This window comes from Amblyomma americanum, chromosome 4 (assembly GCF_052857255.1).
Source record: "Amblyomma americanum isolate KBUSLIRL-KWMA chromosome 4, ASM5285725v1, whole genome shotgun sequence".
NCBI classification, from domain to species: domain Eukaryota; kingdom Metazoa; phylum Arthropoda; class Arachnida; order Ixodida; family Ixodidae; genus Amblyomma; species Amblyomma americanum.
In genome coordinates, this window is record NC_135500.1 from 68,444,055 (window position 1) to 68,465,345 (window position 21,291).

General features: G+C 52.4%; 1 protein-coding gene across 1 annotated transcript in view; it reads left to right on the top strand.

Moving 5' to 3' along the window:
* LOC144130158 (uncharacterized) overlaps positions 1-21,291 on the top strand; it is a 91,860-nt gene that overhangs the window by 49,093 nt on the left and 21,476 nt on the right. Inside the window, exon 6 of the mRNA XM_077664165.1 lies at positions 13,205-13,297. Within this exon, the coding sequence (XP_077520291.1) occupies positions 13,205-13,297 (93 nt within the window). The remainder of the gene's footprint in view (positions 1-13,204; positions 13,298-21,291) is intronic.

The following is a 21,291-nucleotide window of genomic DNA, read 5'->3' on the forward strand; positions in this document are numbered from 1 at the left end:
TTGCCTCGTATCGCCCTGTGTCATTGACCTCCTGTGTAGCTAAGTTAATGGAGAATCTGGTAAATGAACGCTTATCATGGTGGCTTGAGGACAGCAAGGCACTGCCAACATGTATGACAGGATTCCGCCGAGGTCTTAGTGCCCAAGATAGCGTCTTAGACTTGATCAGTCACATTGAACACCAGAGAGCTTTCGGCCTTTCCACCTTAGCCATTTTTTTGATGTTGCGAAAGCTTACGACAGCGTTCTTCAGAGCTCAATTCTAAACAGTCAGCAAGGAATGGGCATACAGGGCCATATGTTAAAATTCATTTACAAGTTTATAAGTGATCGCGCGGTTCGTGTACGGTTAGGGAGTACGTTAAGCACCGAAAAGGTTCTATCACGAGGTGTGCCTTAAGGAAGTGTTCTTTCCCTCACGCTCTTTAACGCCGTAATGGCTGGCCTTCCCGATTCGTCGAAAAAGTTGCAGGCAAGTGCATATGTCACTTTATGCTGACAACATCTGTATTTTGATTACTCGCTACCAACACAAACGATTAGCCCTGATAGCTCGACAGGCTCTACTTTCGGCACAAGCTTACCTTCAAGGTGTGGGGTTGTCTCCGTCAGTGGACAAATCCGGCTTTATTCTGTTTCCAGGTGAAGGAAGACGTCAAGCCCAGTTGAAGTTAGACCTCGGTCACTCTTGCATCCGTCAATTCAACCACACGCGTTTCCTGGGCGTCATTATTGACTCCCGTCTACAGTGGCGAAAAGCTGTAGACGCGATTGTTTCATCTACATCTTCTCGTCTCAATGTGATCCGTATAATTGCACGTGAGCAATGGGGAAACCATCCTTCTTCAATGGTCAAACTTCATGAAGCGCTGCTGGTCAGCCGCATAATGTATCAATTACCTTTAATTTCCCCCTCGGCATCACAACTTGAACGTCTCGAAGTTGTCCACAGAAAGGGCCTAAGAAGAGCCATTGGAGTTCCCCAGGCGGCTGCGAATAAGGCAGTACTTCATGACTCCCTATCGAAACCTCTCAGCCTTATCGCTTCTCAGAGACTACTAATGCATCTTGACCGCTTAGGAGAGACGGTAGCTCGGCGATCCCTTCTCCAATGGCTCTGCAAGAGATATGAGCCGAAGGCTTACTTGGCACTCAATACTCTTAGTTCTTTAGGCATTAATGTCCGAAGGCAAAGGAAACGGTTGAAACCCCCCTGGTCTTTTCCGACCCTCGACTGTAAGGTCACAATTCCCCATGTGAGCGCAAAGCGCAGCTCTCCTTTGGCAGCAACGCGTTCGCTTGTACTGGAACACTTGGAAACAGAGTATGCCTGCCATCTTCAAATTTTCACGGATGGTTCTGTGGACAAGGTCAAACAAGCTAGCGCAGCGGCTTTTTATATTCCTTCTTTGGACTGTAAGTGGTCCGTACGCTGTACTGCTGTCGTATCCTCCACAACGGCTGAAAGTGTTGCTATTGAGGCGGCTTTACGGAAGTTAGGGTCTTGTCCGGCTCAACTTTTTGTCATCCTAACTGATTCAAAATCTGCCCTTCAGAGTTTAGAGCGCGGATTCCCTACTGACGTCTTGTCTATAAGCTCTCTGCGCTTGGTGCAGAATGTGCACAGTTATGGGATACACTGGTATCCCCTCCTCGTCCCCCGCGCCAGCGGCGACCGTGACTTACACGGGCGCGCTGGCTACCAGGAATGTGGAGAGAAGGCACCCCCGCGACTCTGCTCATTTCCGCCCCAGCATGGACGTGACGTCACGGCAGCGCGCTGCCTTCTGCGGAGGGGGTAGCACGCCTAAGCTTGACGGCAACGATTTGCTGTCAGGGAGGCAATGCCCGAAGGGATAAAAGGGGGAACGCGCGGCGGGAAGCGACTCTCGCTGCCGGACCTTACCTAAGTGCCCCATGGACCCTTTTCGCTGCCCGTCGGCCCCCGAACACCAACGCCGGTCGACGTCAACGACTTGGTGAGCTACTGAACATCTATTTTACGGATAGAACATTCTTCCGCAGTGTGCTTTACCTCGCGTTAGGATAATAAAGTATTTCCTAGCGTGCCCTGCCGTTGCCTATTTCGTCCGGACCTGCAGTGGCTGCGACTCTGCGCCACGGGTTGGGGAAACGTGTTGCGTACTTGAATAACGCCTGCGTGTAGCTTGCACGGAAGCTCGCCTTCCCAGCCAGCTGGACGCAGAGTGACCCCATATCTTGGCGCCCGAACGTGGGGCGAACTAGGCAATTGAGCAGTGACCTTTGTTGGAGCGAACGAATACCGTCGCCCTAACAAAGGATGGCAGCTGACAGGAGTGACTTGCAGTCTTTGTTTATGCTGTCAGAGCCAGCGGCACATAACCAGGCCTCCATACTTGACGCGCCGTTTGAAGGGTTTGAATTTGTGAATCTTGGGCGTTCCACGCGGAATAGCCGAGTAACATCCCCTAACGCGTTGGTAGGACTTAGGCCTGGCATGGGGGGCTCCACATCGGGCGCCTCGCCTCTTCGCGGCGCGAACAATGAGGCACCTAGGCCTCATCATTCGACGCCATCAGCGGCTGCGCCCAACTCCGGGGGCGTTAGTCCGCAATCATCCGAGGCGCTCTTGCAGAACGCAATGCAGGTTATGCAGAGTCTAGCGGGCATTTTTCAAAACAATTTGCAAGCCCCGGCCCAGTCACCACGTGTTAGGATAGACTTGCCTACCTACATGGGGTACCACGACACTACGGGAGCAAACGAGTACCTCGACCGTCTGCTGCTTTATCAGCAAGTGACAGGAATCGCAGACGCCGAAATGCTCGCGCGTGTTGTGCCTGTTTCTTTGACGGAGCAAGCGGCCCGCTGGTACCGACTAGCCGGCAACCGAGCGAAGACAATGGAGTAGTTTTGCGCAAGCTTCCGCGACGAATTCCTTCCCGCAAACTATGAGTGGCGTTTGAGGAGAGAGCTGGAGCTCCGAACCCAGCACCCCGACGAGTCTCTGTTAGAGTACGTCCGAGCGATGGACGAACTTTATCGCCTCGCTGACCCTCGCGCCACGAACACGGAGAAAGTTGAGCATGTCACGAGACAAGCGCACCCGACTTTCACGGCTTACCTGAGAGGAGTCAGGTTCAGAGATTTGGATGAGCTGGCAGCTGAGGCGAAGCGCATTCAGGGAGACATCCTCTCTGTGCGAGCGTGTCGGCCGCCCCCACCCGCATCGCTGTCACTTGAGCCGCGCTGCGCGTGGAATGGCAGCTCAGCGCGCAGTCCATCTAGAGCTGAAGCGTCAGCACAGTTTTCTGACGAGCGTGTCCCAAGGGGTTGGGAGTTGTCCGACCGCGATTTGGACCCATTCAGTTACGCGTTTCGAACAGCACACGCTGCCGCAGAGCGGAACGAACCGAGGCGAGATCGCGAGGCCGACACGCGGCCCCCACCACCCGCGCCGCGAGTTCGAGATGAGCGACCGGAACGGGGCGACAAGCGCCTAGCCCGTCGGGGCCCGGGCAACCGTTGCTACCGGTGCAACCAGCCGGGGCACTTCGCCCGCGAGTGTGGCCGCCCTCCCGCCCGTGACCAAACACGGTCGGGAAACGGCCACAGCCGCCGGTGATCGTCCTTCGATCCCGCGCGGCGTACACAGAAAACCCTGGTTTGCTAGCGCCTTTGGCATGTCGCGTAGGAAGTTCTCTTGACCTGTCAGCGCCGTTCATTGAGCTAACGATAGCTCGAAAGAAATTCACCGCGTTACTAGATACAGGAGCAAGCGCTTCTTTGTTCGGTGACGAGGTGTTAAACCATCTCCGCGAGAGCAAAATCCGGCTGAGAAAGGCGCGCTCACACTAGCGGGAAGCTTCCCGCGCCGGCACAGCGTCAACGTCGACGCTGCCTCGCAGCTCCTCGGAATGACGCTCACACTACGCGCGTTTTCTCGCTGCGGTTGTCTTGGAATGTGGAGAGAGGAGGCGCTGAGGGAGGACCCGAACGAGCAGAAAGAGAAGGGGATAGTCACGTGACACTAGAGAAGACTGGAAAGCGCACCCTGCTAGCTCCCCTCCCGTCGCCCTGGCTAGAGTGTACTAGAATCCGCGGGCGCTTTCGCGAAAGGCTTCAAGGCGCCTGACGCGCGCTCCCTGTAGCCTCCGCTGCTGATGTCTATCACAATACCTCTCTTGGCTAGGAAGTCTCGTCCAAGAATTACAGGAACGGATAAACAGGGAAGATGAACGAGGCGTTGTCGCCGCACGCGTCTTTCCCAGCGAACCACTATCCTAGCTGCACCGCTTGATTGCGCTGTGCCGCTCGCGAGGCGAAAAGTGTTAAGGGGCGCTCACATTAGCGGGAAAACGCGCAACGCCGGGCGTTTCCCGCGTGCCGCTTCCCGCCCAAGCCGGTTTTTCTCCCGCGGACAGCCTGCTCTCCCGTCCCGCGGAGCGATGGGTTCGGTACCTATTTTTCCCGTGCCGGTGACAGAACAGCCAATGGGCGCCGACCGTGAACCGTGACGTCGGTCCCAGTTCAGTGACCCCGTCGGCGGAGGCTGCGCGCGTCCGGCCGGCCGGCCCCGGCCGGCCGGGGCACTCGGCGGCTGCTTTGCCAGGGTAGTACACTCTACCCGCGGCGTCGCAGACCATTCATACTCCGAACGCGGCGCGAGCAAGGGCAGACCGTGACAAATCCACCCCGCCAGCCCGAGATCCAGGAGGCGAGCGGACCATCGCCGCTGAGGGAGAGGGCAGGGAGAAGGTTGCCGCGGTAGAAAGCTGCTCTGCCGAGCAGGGAGGGTCAGCGCATCCCTTGTTGTCGGAAGTGAACAGCGTGACGGAGAGGGAGAAGGCACGGTTGTCATCGCTCCTATATGAGTACAACGCGACATTCACTGACCGCCCGGGCCTCACTACCCTAGTCAGGCACCGAATAGACACGGGTGACGCACTGCCTTGGAAGTGCAATCCTAGACCAATTAGCTTGGCCAAGAGAAAAGCACTGGACAGCGCCTTAGACGAAGTTATCGACACTGGCGTTGTTGAGAGGTCTAACAGCCCTTGGGGTTTCCAGGTAGTCTTGGCTCCAAAGAAAGACGATACATATCGACTTTGCGTGGACTACCGCAAGCTGAATGAGGTTACGAGGAAAGACGCCTACCCTCTACCAACCATTTCTTCCCTAGTGTCCAACCTAGGTGGGGCGAAGTACTTCACGACGCTCGATGCTAGCCGCGGATACTTTCAGGTTGAAATGAATGAGCGGGACAAGGAGAAAACAGCTTTCACTTGTCACAGAGGCCTTTTCCAGTTCAAGAGAATGTCTTTTGGCTTGGTAGGAGCATCCGCTACTTATCAGCGCCTAATGGACCGTGTTCTGGGAGATGCGAAGTGGCAACACGCGCTCGCGTACGTAGACGACATCGTGGTGTACTCGAAAATGTTCGAGGAACACCTGCGCCACTTGAGGGACGTCCTAGAGAGGCTGAGGTCCACGGGAATCACCTTGAACCCGAAGAAGGCGCAGATCGCCGCGACACGAATAACACTGTTGGGGTTCACGATCGACAGAGGCCGCATTCTGCCGTGCGATGATACGCTTGAGGCTCTGCTTAAGTTTCCGTCGCCCACAGATATAGCCGGTCTCAGACGCTTCCTGGGAATGGCGAACTTTTATCGCCAGTTCATCCCAGATTGCGCAGCGCTGCAGGCGCATTTGACAAAGCTTTTGAAAAAAGGCGAGCGCTGGAGTTGGGGTCACGAGCAGGAGGATGCACTGCGCAACCTCACCAAAGTGCTCGCTGACACGGCTGAGTTGCAGCTACCCGACCTAAACAGGAAGTTTGTGATTCAAACCGACGAAAGCGACCTGGGCTTAGGAGCAGTGTTGCTTCAGGAGCATGAAGGCGTTCTCCGTCCGGTAGCTTTCGCGAGCCGTTCGTTGACGCCGGCAGAGATAAAATACTCGGTGACAGAGAAGGAATGCCTCGCGATAGTTTTTGCTCTGCGTAAGTTCGACTACTACGTCGATGGGGTGGCCTTTGTGATCGAGACGGATCACATGGCGCTCACCTGGCTGAGACGACTCAGCGAGCCGAGCGGCCGCCTAGCGCGTTGGTCCCTGTTGCTGCATAGTTACGACTTCACCGTGCGCTACCGCAAAGGGAAAAACAACGTTGTGGCTGACGCACTCTCGCGAGCGCCTGTCCAGTGCGAGGAAGGTCACGCGACCGGCCGCCCGACAGCCGGAGAGCGAAGGACTTACCCGAGCCGTAGCCCATGTAAGGAACGCGGACCAACCGTTGATCCAGGGCGAGAGCGTGAACCACGTGGACTACGCGAGTTCCGTGGGGATCGTGTTCAGCAGAAAGGAGCTGCTCGAAGCTCAGCAGAAGGATCCGTTTTGTCGAAAGGTGTTCGACGGGCTCCGGAAGCCGGGCGGCAGGGCCGCCGCGCACGCGGAGACAGCTGGTTTTGCTGTCGGTGCGGAGCGCTCGGAAGCAGCTGGTAGTGCTGTGAGCGCGATGGATTCGTATCTGCTGGATTCTGACGGCGTCCTGCTGAGGTATATCCCCTCCGAGAACGACACAAACGAGGCGTTCAAGGTGGTGATACCGCGAGTATTGAGAGCAGCACTGTTACGCTACTTTCACGACTCGTGCATCGCTGGGCATGCAGGCGGCCCCAATACTTACACTAAGTTGTAAGGCAAATCGCGGCGTGTGACATCATGGGACCGTATCCTATGACACCGAGTAGGAACAAGTTCTTGCTGGTGGTCACGGATCACTTCAGCAAGTGGGTTGAACTTTTGCCCCTTAGAAAGCTGACGGCACGAGTGATCATGGAGAAGCTGATGGACGTATTCACCAGGTTCGGTTTCCCAGAGCAGCTGATGACGGACAACGCGTCCTACTTCACTGCGAAGGTGTTTGTTGATTCGTGCGCTGCACTCGGCATTAAGAAAAAGAAAACGACCACCTATCACGCTCAGTCGAACCCCACGGAACGAGTCAATCGCAACGTTAAGCACTTGCTTGTCGCGTACACTGAGAGGCACAAATATTGGGACGCCTATCTGCCGGAGATCGCGTTTGTTTACGTTCGACCGTTAACCGCTCGACTGGGTATGCGCCGTCTTCTGTCAATCTGGGTAGAGAGCTGCTAAATCCGATGGACCGTATTCTATCGGACAGCAGGAAGACGCCAGTCGCTTCGTCAGCACGAGCTGAGTACGCGACGCAGCTGCGCGCTAAGATGACGGAGGCCTTACGCAAGGCTCGCCGCAACCTGAGCACCGCTAGGGCGCAGCAAAAAGCACAGTACGACCGCTCGCACCGGGATGTTCACTACGAAGTGGGCGATCTGGTGCTTCGACGCCAGCACGTTCTTAGCGACGCCAGCAAACAGTTTGCGGCCTCGCTGGCGCCGAAATGGATCGGGCCATTCCGCGTGCGAGGGAAACTTTCCTCGCTCGTTTACAGGCTCGAGGACTTGCGGTCGAAACCGACAGGTGGACCGGTGCACGTATGCGACCTGAAACGCTACGTGCAGCAAGATGAGTGGGTAAAGGACACAGCCCGACCCGCGCCGCAGTCGGATAACGAGCGCTGCGATCAGCCGGCGAGCCCCGCGTCCCGCTATAACTTGCGCCCTAGGCAGAAACAGAATCTGCCTGCGCAGCCTAGAGCGAGGGCGCGAGCCGGCAGGCAGTCTTGTTAGATGCATGAACGTATGGGCCGCTCATGGCGGTCAGTGTCACGCAAGACTGACTTGCGTTAACCCACATGACTATCGTGAGGGTCGAACAGCCACGCAGCACGCGCTGCGGGAGTTGGCTCCATAATAATAATAATAATAATAATAATAATATTAATTGGTTTCTTGGGGGAAAGGAAATGGCGCAGTATCTGTCTCATATATCGTTGGACACCTGAACCGCGCCGTATGGGAAGGGATAAGGGAGGGAGTGAAAGAAGAAAGGAAGAAATAGGTGCCGTAGTGTAGGGCTCCGGATTAATTTCGACCACCTGGGGATCTTTAACGTGCACTGACATCGCACAGCACACGGGCGCCATAGCGTTTTTCCTCCATAAAAACGCAGCCGCCGCGGTCGCGTTCGAACCCGGGAACTCCGGCTCAGTAGTCGAGCGCCCTAACCACTGAGCCACCGCGGCGGGTGGCTGCATCTGTGTTGACCTTTTTCAGCGCAGATGGAAAAGAAGCAGGGCACATCAGAACGACACCGTTCTACTACCGACTACCAGCCACCATCCAGCTACGGCAACGCGCCGCGCCCAAGGCTCGACGCTACACCCGCCCGCGACCTGCAGTCGCCACCCTGGCCACCCCTGCTACCTGTCACATCCCATCGGAGCTGCCCACCCGCCGACTGTGCGCCACCGCCTGCGGGGCCCCATTACCACCGCAACCCTGGGTCCTCGCCTGCTGGCCAGGTATGCCAGGGCAGCCCAACCGCGGCCTCAACCATAAAGCGCCGCAGCCCTGGCCCCTGAAGCCACCTGACCCACTACCTCAGGGGCGCAGCCATGGACCTGGCCTCCATGCCATCGCAGCCGGCGTCAAGGAGGCGGTCGACCGAATTCACCGGAACGGCGCAGCCGCGCGCACTCGGAAGACCATGACAGGGAGCAAGATGCCAAGCGTCATCATGCGGGAGGCCAAGCCCTCGGAGCGAAGCAGCTGATCGGCGAGGGCGTGGCGCGGCCGTCAACCGATGCACCTGCGGGAGCTGAAGAACTTCGAACCTCGATCCCAAGATGGCGGAGATCAAGTAATGTTGCCCCTGTTTCTGTGTTCGGGAGGCTTCTTAAGGAGAGGAGGATGTGGGATACACTGGTATCCCCTCCTCGTCCCCCGCGCCAGCGGCGACCGTGACTTACACGGGCGCGCTGGCTACCAGGAATGTGGAGAGAAGGCACCCCCGCGACTCTGCTCATTTCCGCACCAGCACGGACGTGACGTCACGGCAGCGTGCTGCCTTCTGCGGAGAGGGTAGCACGCCTAAGCTTGACGGCAACGATTTGCTGCCAGGGAGGCAATGCCCGAAGGGATAAAAGGGGGAACGCGCGGCGGGAAGCGACTCTCGCTGCCGGACATTACCTAAGTGCCCCACGGACCCCTTTCGCTGCCCGCCGGCCCCCGAACACCAACGCCGGACGACGTCAACGACTTGGTGAGCTACTGAACATCTATTTTACGGATAGAACATTCTTCCGCAGTGTCCTTTACCTCGCGTTAGGATAATAAACTATTTCCTAGCGTGCCCTGCCGTTGCCTATTTCGTCCGGACCTGCCGTGGCTGCGACTCTGCGCCACGGGTTGGGGAAACGTGTTGCGTACTTGAATAACGCCTGCGTGTAGCTTGCACGGAAGCTCGCCTTCCCGGCCGGCTGGACGCAGAGTGACCCCATACAGTAGAGGCTTTACATTTCCAATGGGTGCCCTCTCACATAGGAGTCAACGGTAATGAGGTGGCAGACAGTCTCGCCCATAAAGCTATCTCAAGGATTTAATCAAAAAAGTACCTCAAAATGGAAGAAGTCTCTGCAGGGAAACGGTGCTCGATCACTTCAGTACCCTGTGGAGTGCGTCCCACAAGCCATGTGCGACCAAGGGTCTCAGGCGACCCTTCTACATCGAATTCGCACGGCCTCTGCTCGCACCCCTGAATGGATGCATAAGACCGGCATAGCATCGTCTCCGCTGTGCTCTTTATGAGGTCTGTGCGGGGATATCGAAAATCATATTATGTACTGTCCAGAGTACAACGCGGAAAGGCATGTGATGTTCGTTTCGTTCAAGAAGACAGGAACCCGTCATAGCAAGGTGCAGGACATTGTCTACCCGAGTGGAAACCAGACATGCAGAAGGGAGGCTGCACGCCTTCTTTTAACATTTCTTCAGAACACGGATCTTGCCACCAAATGGTGACAGCAGGAACGGACTATGACCTACTGTGATTGAATGTGTGCATAGATGGTGTCTTCCGGAGTGGACTACTTTATACTGTGAGTGAATGTGTGTATATATTGTGGCACTACAATGGCCTATGTTCTACTGTGACTGAATATGTGCATAGATGGTGACTTTTGGAATGGACTGTGATGTGGACTGTGTGGATTGATTCTGTGCATAGATGGTGACTGCGGGAGAGAATGTGTGCTATTATAAGAGACTGTGCGCATAGCGGGGTAGATCCGGCATTGTTGATATAGATGGGACGCTGCGGTGGAGCAATTGCCGGCAGATAAAGCAAGGCTAACCCCACCTGTAGCTTTTAAGACCTCAACTCAACGCAACTCAACTCTTGAATGAAAAACAGGGATTATAGCCGGCGTGAATAGTCGCTGACATGCTACAATGCGTAGGGGAGAGAATTGGGGAGTAATTATGGGAGAAGGGTGCTAGAAAAGAGCGCAGTCATTAAAAAGGGTTGTAACGCAATAGTTCAGAGCGCTTTCCCTGTTAATCATATGCAGTCAATGGTTACACGAGTAAAACTGTCCCATGAGTTGAGGTAATGCTGAATTGATTTCTACACAGAAAATAAAAAAATATATGAGTCTCGTCAAGTCGTGCTGACATAATATCAGCAGGCATGCAGATAGTGCACATTAAATAAAACCAGAACCACGCTTATTCTAAAGAAATTAATCAACGACATCCAGTAAAGCTACGCGTATTTTCAGATATTCCTGGATTTGTGTGAAATTCTGTTTGCAGATGGAGTCGGCACGATCAACACGCTCCCCATTTTTTATTAGTCTTAGGTGTTCCATAGCTAAGCGCAACTTGTGCAATGCTTTTCTCGGCTACTCCATTCGCTTATTCGAGCTGTAATTTAATCCATGGCATGACATTCAATGATCTGTTTCCTCTAATAACAGTTACTTGCCTGATTCACTCAGAAATAATTTAATATCCGCATCATCTGGTGCGACAAAAAGCCAGACAAGCAGCATATACGGCAATGATTATTGCGGAGCATCTACTCTAAAAGAAGTTCACCGCCACTTCTGCTTTAGGGTGGTCGCTTACCCAGATGAAGCGAGATGGACCAGAATCACTGCTGTGCATACTGCTTGATTTGGCTCTTTGTCCATGCAGAGGACGTAGATTTTTAATTAATTCTGACTGAATCAAGCAAGTACTTCATTCTAACATGGTATTAGAGAAGAAAAGAAATTAACTGTCACGTGATGAAATGAATTGCGGCACGAACAAGCAAGTTGCGTAGCTGAGAGGAGCAGTTTTCATGTATCGAGAGTTGCAACACGAAATGAAGTACTCTAAAGCGAAGCCTTGAGGTGCTTGGTTGTTTATCCTTGTTTATCGAGACAACCGTGTCGTCTGCTATGGGTCCGTGATTTGGAGGCCCACTCCTTAAGCAGCCATTGGGTACCGCGCAGTTGGATGTAGAGTTCGTTGCAAAAAGCAAAGGGAGTGCACAGCTAAGAATGTGAAGAAAGCACCGCAGTAACCTCCGCCAGTGAAACTAGTCACTCATTGACGCTCTATAATCTTTTGTTGTCAATATACAATTGAGGACCGCATTTATTAAGAGCAGTAAAGAAAGTCCTCGCCAGCCGCGTCAAGTTGTTTTGACTGCCGGCTGAATGATCAGTACGATTAGAAAACGGCGCGTAGACACGGGACACAAAAAAGAGGCGTCATGACGCACCGTGCTTTCAAATAGTGCTCTCTATCACCAACTACCCTATACCTACAGGTTGTATGCTACCGCACCGAGCAGAAAGCACCGATGGTGATGTCACGCAATCGTTCTGCGGCTGGAAGAATGCCGTGCCTAAGTGACGTTTTCGAATGTTGATTGGTTAATTCAGAGGTGGTGTCAACTGCATCGGAAGTCACAATCTTTCGTTCCTTAATATAATACCTGAGTTGCATATTGCCTCTTAAGTGCGAACAATAATATCAGGTGTTTCAGAGAAGATTTTAAGTAATTTTCAAAAATAGGCTTTTTTGGGATAAAAATATGGCTTTTGTGGCATAGTAGTACTAGTGCTGGCGGACAGCAGAGAATCGGTTATTTGTTTTAGTAACTTGATCAACAATTTTTAATAATTATAACTTTTTAAATATTCCAGTTAGGCTCTCAGTTGCAATTAGAGATTTGTAGACGGTCGTTAGTAATAGCCTTATCAGTTTTTTTCAGAATTTCGAACACCAATTATCCTCGGCACTATGGGTCGACAAAATTTAGCTACTTTCAAAAATCGTGCAGAAAAGGCAACTTTTCCAGAGCAAGTAGCTGGTAAAAAAAAACGAAACATTAATCGTTCCTATATTTAGTGCGAAAGCAGTAGTCCAGATATAAGAACCCCAACCAAGAATCTTGTCTTGTGCTCTAGGAATGACTGGGTAAGCTCAAGTTAGTTTGGAGGAGCGTAGCGTAAGCTGCAGCCAATGGGAGGAGATCGTTTTGCCACTTAGGTCACGTAACCTTGAGGCGTCATCACAAACTGCACACCGGTTTGTCGCGAGAGGTCGATCGGGAAGAGCAACAAGGGTCGCATAATCCCTACCAGTGGCAGCGCCATTCATCTCAAGGCAGCCGCGTAACGCTTACTCGCTGTAGTACTGCGCCAAGAGCGGTATAAGGACCCTCAGCGATCTACGAATGTTAAGTAGAGAATGACCAATCCTGCATATATGGGTAGGCCATTAAAGCTGTCGCGTCATGCCCTTAAAAAGTAACTTACGTGTCCGCTCCAACTGAAGAATGAACACACGCTTTCGCACGTCTGCTTCGTTTAACTACGTTAACTACGTTAAACTCCTACCACTTTTCTTCAGAATTTCTAGTTCATGTGTGCCCCGGAATTGGAAAGCGATACTACGATCCCTCGGCTCTCTACTTCACTAATTATTTCGTTTATTTAATTATGTAAATTTAATATATATTTATAATGATCTTGCCATCTTGTAGCAAAAATTTCTTCATTTTTCCAAACTAATGAATTCACTTTGCGGACACCTGGATGTACTATTAACATGAACACATACTTGTTCTGAGAAACAAACTTGCACAAAAAAACTAATGATCACTACACTTGCCCTTTGTTTAGTACAGCACGCTTAATTTACTTGCAACACAGCATGCTTTTTGGGCAGGTGTTTTCACTGAGATCTCGGTGGATTATAAACACGTGCTCTGCTGCACCAAATTCTATTTATTGCAGGGCACGACTGTACATAAAAACTTATGCATCTTCGATTGTGACATCAATGGACGCAAAGAATGGGCTTACTCTCCCGTTGGAACTCCTTGCGTGGTAAGGAAAGTTTTAACATCAGCTCCTGTGACGACGTGCACAGAAGCAACTACATTGCTTCAGCAGTAATGTGTTGTAACCTGCACTTTTCCACGAAGGAACGTGGTTGCGATGAGTTTTAGTTCAGTAAGTATTTTTTTTGCGTAAGTACTGCTGAGTAAATCTATTTTACAAGATTTATCAGTGATCCCTGCTATTAAAAAGGCCTATTGTGGTGCAATAAATTTGGGGCCGTTGCATGGCAAACTTGCGTCAAATATGAAAATTGAAGCTGGCTAGATCGTTTTTTTCCAGAAGATACTCACCTGGTAAGTGACATTAGGAGAAGAAACGCTTCGTTCGTAAGACTTCCGCAAGCGGTCATAACTTGTTTCTTTCGTTGTTTTTTTATATAAACTACTCTGAAGCCAAATGCACTGGCAACCGTTATAAGGCTTCAAAACGTGAGCATAAGGACTTGATTAATCAGGCAATGTTGGTGTAGTTGGCACATGAAGGGCGAGGCAGAAAAGAGCAACGAACAGCAAGTAAGAAGAATTAACAATACAAAGTTTAGTTTAGTTTGTTTTATGGGGTTTAACGGCTGAAAGCCACTCAGGCTATGGGGAAGGCCGCAGTGTAGTGCTCCGAGTAAAGTTGCTGGTGGGTCTTTTTTCTTGAACCAGGGATGCGCCATCCGAGACGGTTTCGTGAACGGAAAGCTAATCGCACCTCAGGTGCTCCGTCGGTGACTGGGTAATGAGAACTTGCGACTGCGGGAATTAACGAGGAAATGAACTTAAGTTTAGTATAGGAGATATTAAAAGGCATATATATACAGATTGCCAAATGAGATGGAACCGGCTAACAGGGGTATCTTCCCTCCTCGGCCCAGCCGAAGATGCAGAGCATCTAAAGCTAGCCCAGAAAGACGGATTCAGCACCCGGGCTTGGTTTTAAACCCTCGGTAGTCCCTCTCGCAGTTAGGAAGCATGCTATAGCAGCAAGCCTCAACACTACTGGTGGCTTGCGGCGTGCTGCCTTCTTCAGCTATGGCCATGGTAACAACTCTTCCGCAGAACACAAGATCTCAAAAAAGCAATCAAATTATTTACGAAATGCGATACGCAGAGCGATATCCACAAGAAACGATTGGCTCTGCGAATCGCGCGTCCCGCCCTACAACCTTGATAGTACACGCCAAACCATCTCTCTAAAGGTAAAACAAAAAAATAAACCAAACGGAGCGCGCATTCTTTTTCCGCAGTTGTCAATCCGGCGCCCTCCAAGAACAACCTCACTTATGATCCCTCGTGCACGCTTACGACATTGCAATGAGTCGGAAAGGTACTGTCACGCAGTCTCCCCCTTGGAAGGGAAGGGAGGGGGTTCTTTGTTGGGCCCCGCTGCTGCCAGCGGCTTCATTGAAGGGACTGTGACCGCTCGACTGAAGCTATTCGGTTTGCAGGTAAAGTAAATGCCCCTGGCTTTCTGACGAACCGTTGACAACAAGCCACAGGATGATGCCTGTCACCGGCCACCCTTCCTACATAGGCAAGCACCGTGAAGGAACGCTGTATTTCTTCCCACCGTCACACGCGCTTCATGCTGACCCATCGACCCCTACGCGTCCCTCCAAAGATTATACAAGGTGCCCAACGGCACCTTAAAGAATGGCTTCGTTGCATGGGTCGATGATCAACCTAACGCTATACCAAGAGGGCCAACTTAGCAGTGCGTCGGGATAAAATCACTAATCACTCCTCGTTCGGGGCGAGAACAAAAGAATAGAATGCTTACTTCTACTCACAACGAATCTTTCCATACATTCCATTTCATACTGGATGCATCACCAGGCCATGCGCATGCCCACCTCGCGCGCGGGAACACACAGTTCATAGACGTGGGTTGCACTAAAACGTACCTAGTAAATAACTGACACACAGAAAGAAATATTGCACTTGCCATCGCAAAACAAAGCCACTTATGCAAATGTGCAGTTCCATACAGTTACTGTCAGTCATGGTCACAGACGAAACCGCTGTGGCTCACTTCAGCATGCAGCGCCGAGCCGTTTCAGACCTTTCGTTCAGATTTTACATCACTGTTGCAGATGCTCCGGGAGTTCCTCCCCGTCCTCCGCGCCCACCCGAACGCCGTCGTCCGAATGCCAGAAACAGTTACTGAGCCGAGATAACGCGTCAGCATTACTGTGCGAGCTCCCTTTGCGGTGCTGCACCACTACAGTGTACCTTTGCAGCGTCTGTGCCCAGCGTGTTAGTTTAGCCCCGGGTGGGGTGCTGAGCGTTAGAAATGAAAGGGGGTACTGATCCGATACAACCGTAACCGGGGCGCCGAAGAGCCAGAAGTCAGACTTATTTAGGCCCCAAATTACTGAAAAGGTCTCCTCTCTCAATTATCGACCATCGTATTTGAGTTGGAAAGAACTTGTCACTCGCAAACGCAATCGGCATCTCCGCACCGTTCTCATCTCGTTGAGAAAGGCAGACCTTAGCGGCGAACGCGGAGGCGTCAGCGTAAAGCCAAAATGGCTTGATCCTGTCAGGCGTCCCAAGAGCACGCATGTAGACTCACTAAGTGCTCCTTTGAGGCGCTGAAACGCGCTGTCGGTTTTTCTAGACCACAGAATTTTGTTCGCCACCCTTTTTCCCGTTAGTGCTGTCAACGGCTTTGCACCTCAACGTAGTTGCACCCATACTCTCGATAGTAGCCGCACAAGCCAAGGACTCTGCGGAGTTCTTCCTAAGTCGTTGGCGCTTTCAGCCCCTGTATCGCCGCTAACTTCTTCGGATAGGGCGCGTGCGGCCCCGATCCGGCGACGTGTCCCAAGTATACCTTAACGACCCCCACGCGATATGACATTTTTGCACCTTTACCTTCAGGTTCGCGTGCCTCAGGGTTTCAAAAACATTGTGTAGGTGCCGCAGGTGCTACCCCAGTGTCTCACTGTACACCGAAATGCTATCCAGATACGCGCATGTGTACCCTGAATGTAGCCGCAGGAGGTCGTTTATCGTCCCTTCAAATGTTTAGGCAGCGTTCTTTGGCCCCAAGGGCATCGCTTTCCAAGCGAATTGCCCCCGGTGGCACACGAATGCCATTAGGGGAGGAGCGGAAGGGGCGAACGGCACCTGCTATTACCCCCTTCGGAGGTCTAGGAGTGTGATAATTCTCGTCCTGATTACTAGTTCCTGCGGTGGTTTCATACGGTATGCGTCTGCAACCGCACCCGCATTCAACACGTGGAAGTCTACGCATAACCTTATGCTGCATCTTGTTTGGACACGCAGACGACAGGATGGGCGTGTGGGCTATTACAGGGGTCGATTAAACTTTGATCGAGCAGCTCATCTACCCGCTTGCTCACTTCCCCTCTTAAGCTTGTTGACACCCGGTACGCATGAGACGCTCTAGGCGCAAATCCTTCCTCTAGGATTATGTCGTGCTTTTTATGTTAGCCACCCCAGATTTGTCGTGGAACTGATCTCTGTTCCTCTTAAATGCGTCCCGAATCAGCCCACAGTCCTCTACCTGCATGTGGGCGGTCATGTCCGCAGACATTATCTCGGTTCCTGGCTGGGAAAACCGTTGGACGAGCCGCACATTCAGCTTCCCCGAACGCATCGTCTCCTGAAACACGACGCTGAGCGCCAGCACTCTACTCTGATATTAACGGAGTTTCTCAGCGTGGACCAGCTTTTCACCCCCGTCGTGCATTTGTACAAAATAGGAATGGTCGCGGGACTTGCCGGTGATAGCACCCGGCCCCTTCAATCTTGGAAGCATTTTCTTCGTGCGTTGATCGTCAAACACGAACACCGCTTCCCCTGCCTTGAAACTCTTAATAACAGCCCGCTGATTATACTGGCGGAAATACGCGTTCTGCTGCCTACAACTGCTCAGCTCGGCTGCCTCTGCCGCTTGTTTCAAGTGCGTTTGTAGCTGCTTTTAAGCATTCTACAGGGGACGTAGCTGGGGCGTGTGGCAATTTTTTTCGCCTCTCGAAGCACGCTTCAAAATAGATAACGGGCCGGTCGGTTGCCACCCGTAGAGCAAATGGAACGGGGCTACCTCGGTCGTATCATTGGGTACCTCCCTGTAGGCCTACAAAAGGAAAGGGACATATCTCTCTCAATCCCTGCCCTCTTTCTTTATTACATGGTACAACATCTTCTTAAACGTCCAATAGAAGCATTCCACTGCCACATTATTTCCAGAGTTGCCTGAGGTTTAAAATCTCGGCGAACAACCTAATTTTGCCAAAAACTACTTCGTCAGCTCCACGTTGAAATTTGTGCCGAAATCCGACGCGACCACTCCAGGCACACAGGTCCTACTGAACACTGTCAGGAGAGCGTCGCAGGTCGCCTTGGCACTCAAGGAGCGTAGGAAAACCACTTAGGGCCAGCGAGTGCTCAGATGAATGAAGCAGAACGCGTACTTGTGACCCCTCCTTGATGGAGGTTGCAGCGGTCCGATCACGTCAACATTCACTTGATCGTGGCCTTACCAGAGGCTTAATGGGCACGTTGTCCGCCCTGCGTAGGTCTGACCGTGTCATGACAGCTATCGCAGTGTCGCCTAACATCTTCCTGTAGCCCTGGCCAAAAAGAAACTATATTTAATCCTAGCCTTGGTTTTCCGGAACTCCAAACGGCCTCCCCAGCTCGATTCAACGGCTTTCTGAAGCACCTTTGCCCGCCGGGTTTTAGGCAGTAAAACTACCGGCTGCCCAACTACCCTATCCGTGTGGTAGAGAAGTCCATCGACTACCTACATACCTCTCTTGCTTACCTGCGCATCTTCCATGCATTTTGCAAGGTCGCATCTTGCTGTTGCTCCTCCCTGAACACCTCCGCCATGCTTTTCCCTTTACCTGGTATTATTGAGAGTTCGGCGACTTATTTCTCTTCAGAGACTACTCCCTCATTGTGCACAGACGACTGGGCGATTAATGTCACCCTGTCTCTCCCGTGGCGTGCTCTGTATCACCTGACTGCATGTAGCTTGCAGCTTCTCTTTCGCCTGAAGCTATAATCTCTTGGGACTTGCCTTCCACCTTAAGGAACTCCCATGTCTCCTGTGACAGCAGGCAATCCGTCTGCTTGAGCAACTTTTCAGTGAGGGCGTAGAGCACCGGTACGGCTTCCGTTACATTAGCAAAAAACCTTCTGCCGCTATGCATAGTCAGCGAGAATAACCCGAGCTTGGCTCGCACTTTTTCGCCAAAGGCGGAAATCAAACTTATGCTCCCATGAGGCTTTGTCAGCCTGGGTGGCACGACACTTTCCCTCACGACCGTAATCTCAAGGATAGCATGGATTTGTCTATCCCTACAGTGGAGTGCTAAGGCTGTCAGCTCACCACGCCCGTCTCCTACATGCCCTATAGCGACCCGCGCGGGCAGTTTAATCGCGTTAGCACTGAGTGTCTTCGGGGTGGCCTGGCTTGAGTTATGCGGGAAGTTCGCTTTGAGATGTCCAGTTGCGCCGCACGTGAAGCAGCCACTATAGCGCGACTTAGCGTCTGGTTCCTGAGCCTTCAATTGTGCGATACTTCGAATGCTGGGAACCCTCGAGTCTCTTCTGCTCGGATTTCTTGCTGGCGGTTTTCATTTATTGGTTCTGTTTGGCCAGTACAGAGACTGCAAACAAGGGAGAGCAAGCTAAAGGCGCCTAGTAGCGCCTGACAGAGGCCTGCCCTCCCCATGTTTTCTTATACCCTACTTCTCCTCAAAACTTTGGAGGAGTGCGACCATCTTGGGGGCCTTCACCCACTCCTTCCCTTCTTGAAGGATTATGTACTTTAGTGCTTCCTCCAACAGCCATGGCTCTTTACCTGGTCCGCCACTAGTGACGCATTTAGTCCCTCTAGGGTTTTGATTCCTCTCAACTCAAGATACAAGTGAAGGTAACTCTGGATGCGCGTAACAAACGTCTGGCCCCCTTCGTTTGTTTTTGTAGCGATTGCTACATTACGATAGCAATTCGAGCCTTCAGCGTGGTGGCGGCACGTAACCAGCCACATGGTGCGGAGCAGCTGCTGCTGCGGCGGCGCGGCGCGCCGAGGAAACCGAGGTGCAACAGCCGTGCACATGCGCCGTGTCAAATGGGACGAAGATTAAGAAGGAACGTCCAACGAAACGAAGCAGCGAAATACTGACTTTGCATTTCAACTGAGCAAGTTCCACAAGGCTAGCTTTGGCTATCGCGTCACTCCAGGTTTAACCAGAGCTAAACCACCGCCAATTCTCTGTGCGAGCCTCGGAACCGGCTGGTATTCTCCTGCGGCAAGCTTCAGCTCTCCCAGGACGGTTCCTTTCAGCGCGTCATAATCTTTATGCTGAGATGGCGTCAAACGAGTTGAAAGAAACTGAATAATTTCAGCTATTATCGGTCTCGTGGGACGCTGTACGCCTAGATCGTGTTGTCGGCGGACTCAAACCACAATGGAACCTCGACATCCACCGGAAATTTTGGGAGAGCTCTTGCGATCATGTAGTTTTGAGAAGCGTCTCAACTCGCCGTGCGTATCCCATGCATCTAGTGAGCCCAAGCTCAATCCTCCGCCTCTCTGCTGCATAGCCTGCAGTTTTGCAAGCTCGATTTGACGTTCTACGCGCAGAAGCTGTTTATCTAAAGTCTGGTCCAGTGACGCAACCGGCACTGTCGCAATATCTCGCACCCCGGCGCCATCGCCGTGCTCCTCGTCTCCAATTTCCTGGGCATTTTGTCCTTCCGGGATTTAAATGACGAAAGCGTGCTTCCAGGCGCGCTCAAAGCCTTATTCGGACAGTGGCATTCGCGCCAGCGCTAACTACGGAGAGGACTCACCCCTTTGAAGCAGTGCGCTGCTGTCAAAGGTAAAGGTCTCCGCTGTCCGTCTGCCGACGCGCGCTTGCTGTACGTTGCAATGCACAGTCCGACGTCCTCCCTCTCAGGCCCCTTTTCTCGTGAAGGTGCCACCTTGCTTCCGCCCACATGTAAACGGCAGCTTCTCCGCGCCGCGCTGCTTTCTTCCTGGCTGGTCCCACCCTGGGGTCTTCTCTACAATCTCTCTGCTGCGGCTGATCTCCTCGAAAGCTGCCACTACTCGCTACCTCCGCCGGGTCCTCCAACGCCGCCAATGCTTGCCTTGTTGCAAGAATGTCGCCCGTACTTTGCCTTCTCTTCTTTTCGCTTTGTCGCACGACAGCAATGGTACCTTTGTCGACTGAGCCAGTAGTAGTTTCTGCTAAAAAATGGGGGAATCTTCCCTCCTCGGCCCAGCCGAAGATGCAGAGCATCTAAACCTAGCCCAGAATGACGTATTGGGCACCCGGGCTCGGTTTTAAACCCTCGGGAGTCCCTCTCGCAGTTACGAAGCATGCAATAGCAGCAAGCCTCAACACTACTGGTGGCTTGCTGCGTGCTGCCCCCTTCAACTTTAACCATGTTAACAACTCTTCCCCAAAGCACAAAAACCAAAAAAAGCAATCATATTATTTACAAAATGCGATGCACAGAGCGATATCGACAAAAACGACTGGCTCTGCGAATCATGCCTCCCAACCTATAACCTTGATAGTGCACGCGATACTTTCTCTCATGGTAAAAACAAACAAACCAGGCGGACCACGGAGTCCCTTTCCGCATGTGTCCTTCCGGCGCCTTCCTAGAACAACCTCAGTTATGAGCCCTCGTGCACGCTTAAGACATTCCAATTAGTAGGAAAGGTACTGTCATGCAGTCTCCCCCTGGAAGGGAAGAGAGAGAGGTTCTTTGTTGCGCCCCGCTGCTGCCAGCAGCTTCATTGAAGGGACTGTGACCGGTTGGCGGAAGCTTTTCGGTTTGCAGGCACAAAGGCAATGACCCTGGCCTAGGGGCCTTCTGACGAACCCTTGACAACCGGCCACATGGTGATGAATGTTACCGGCCACCCTTCCTACATAGGCAAATACCGCCAAGGAACCCTGTATTTCTTCCCACCAACCCACGCACCTCATGCTGACTCTT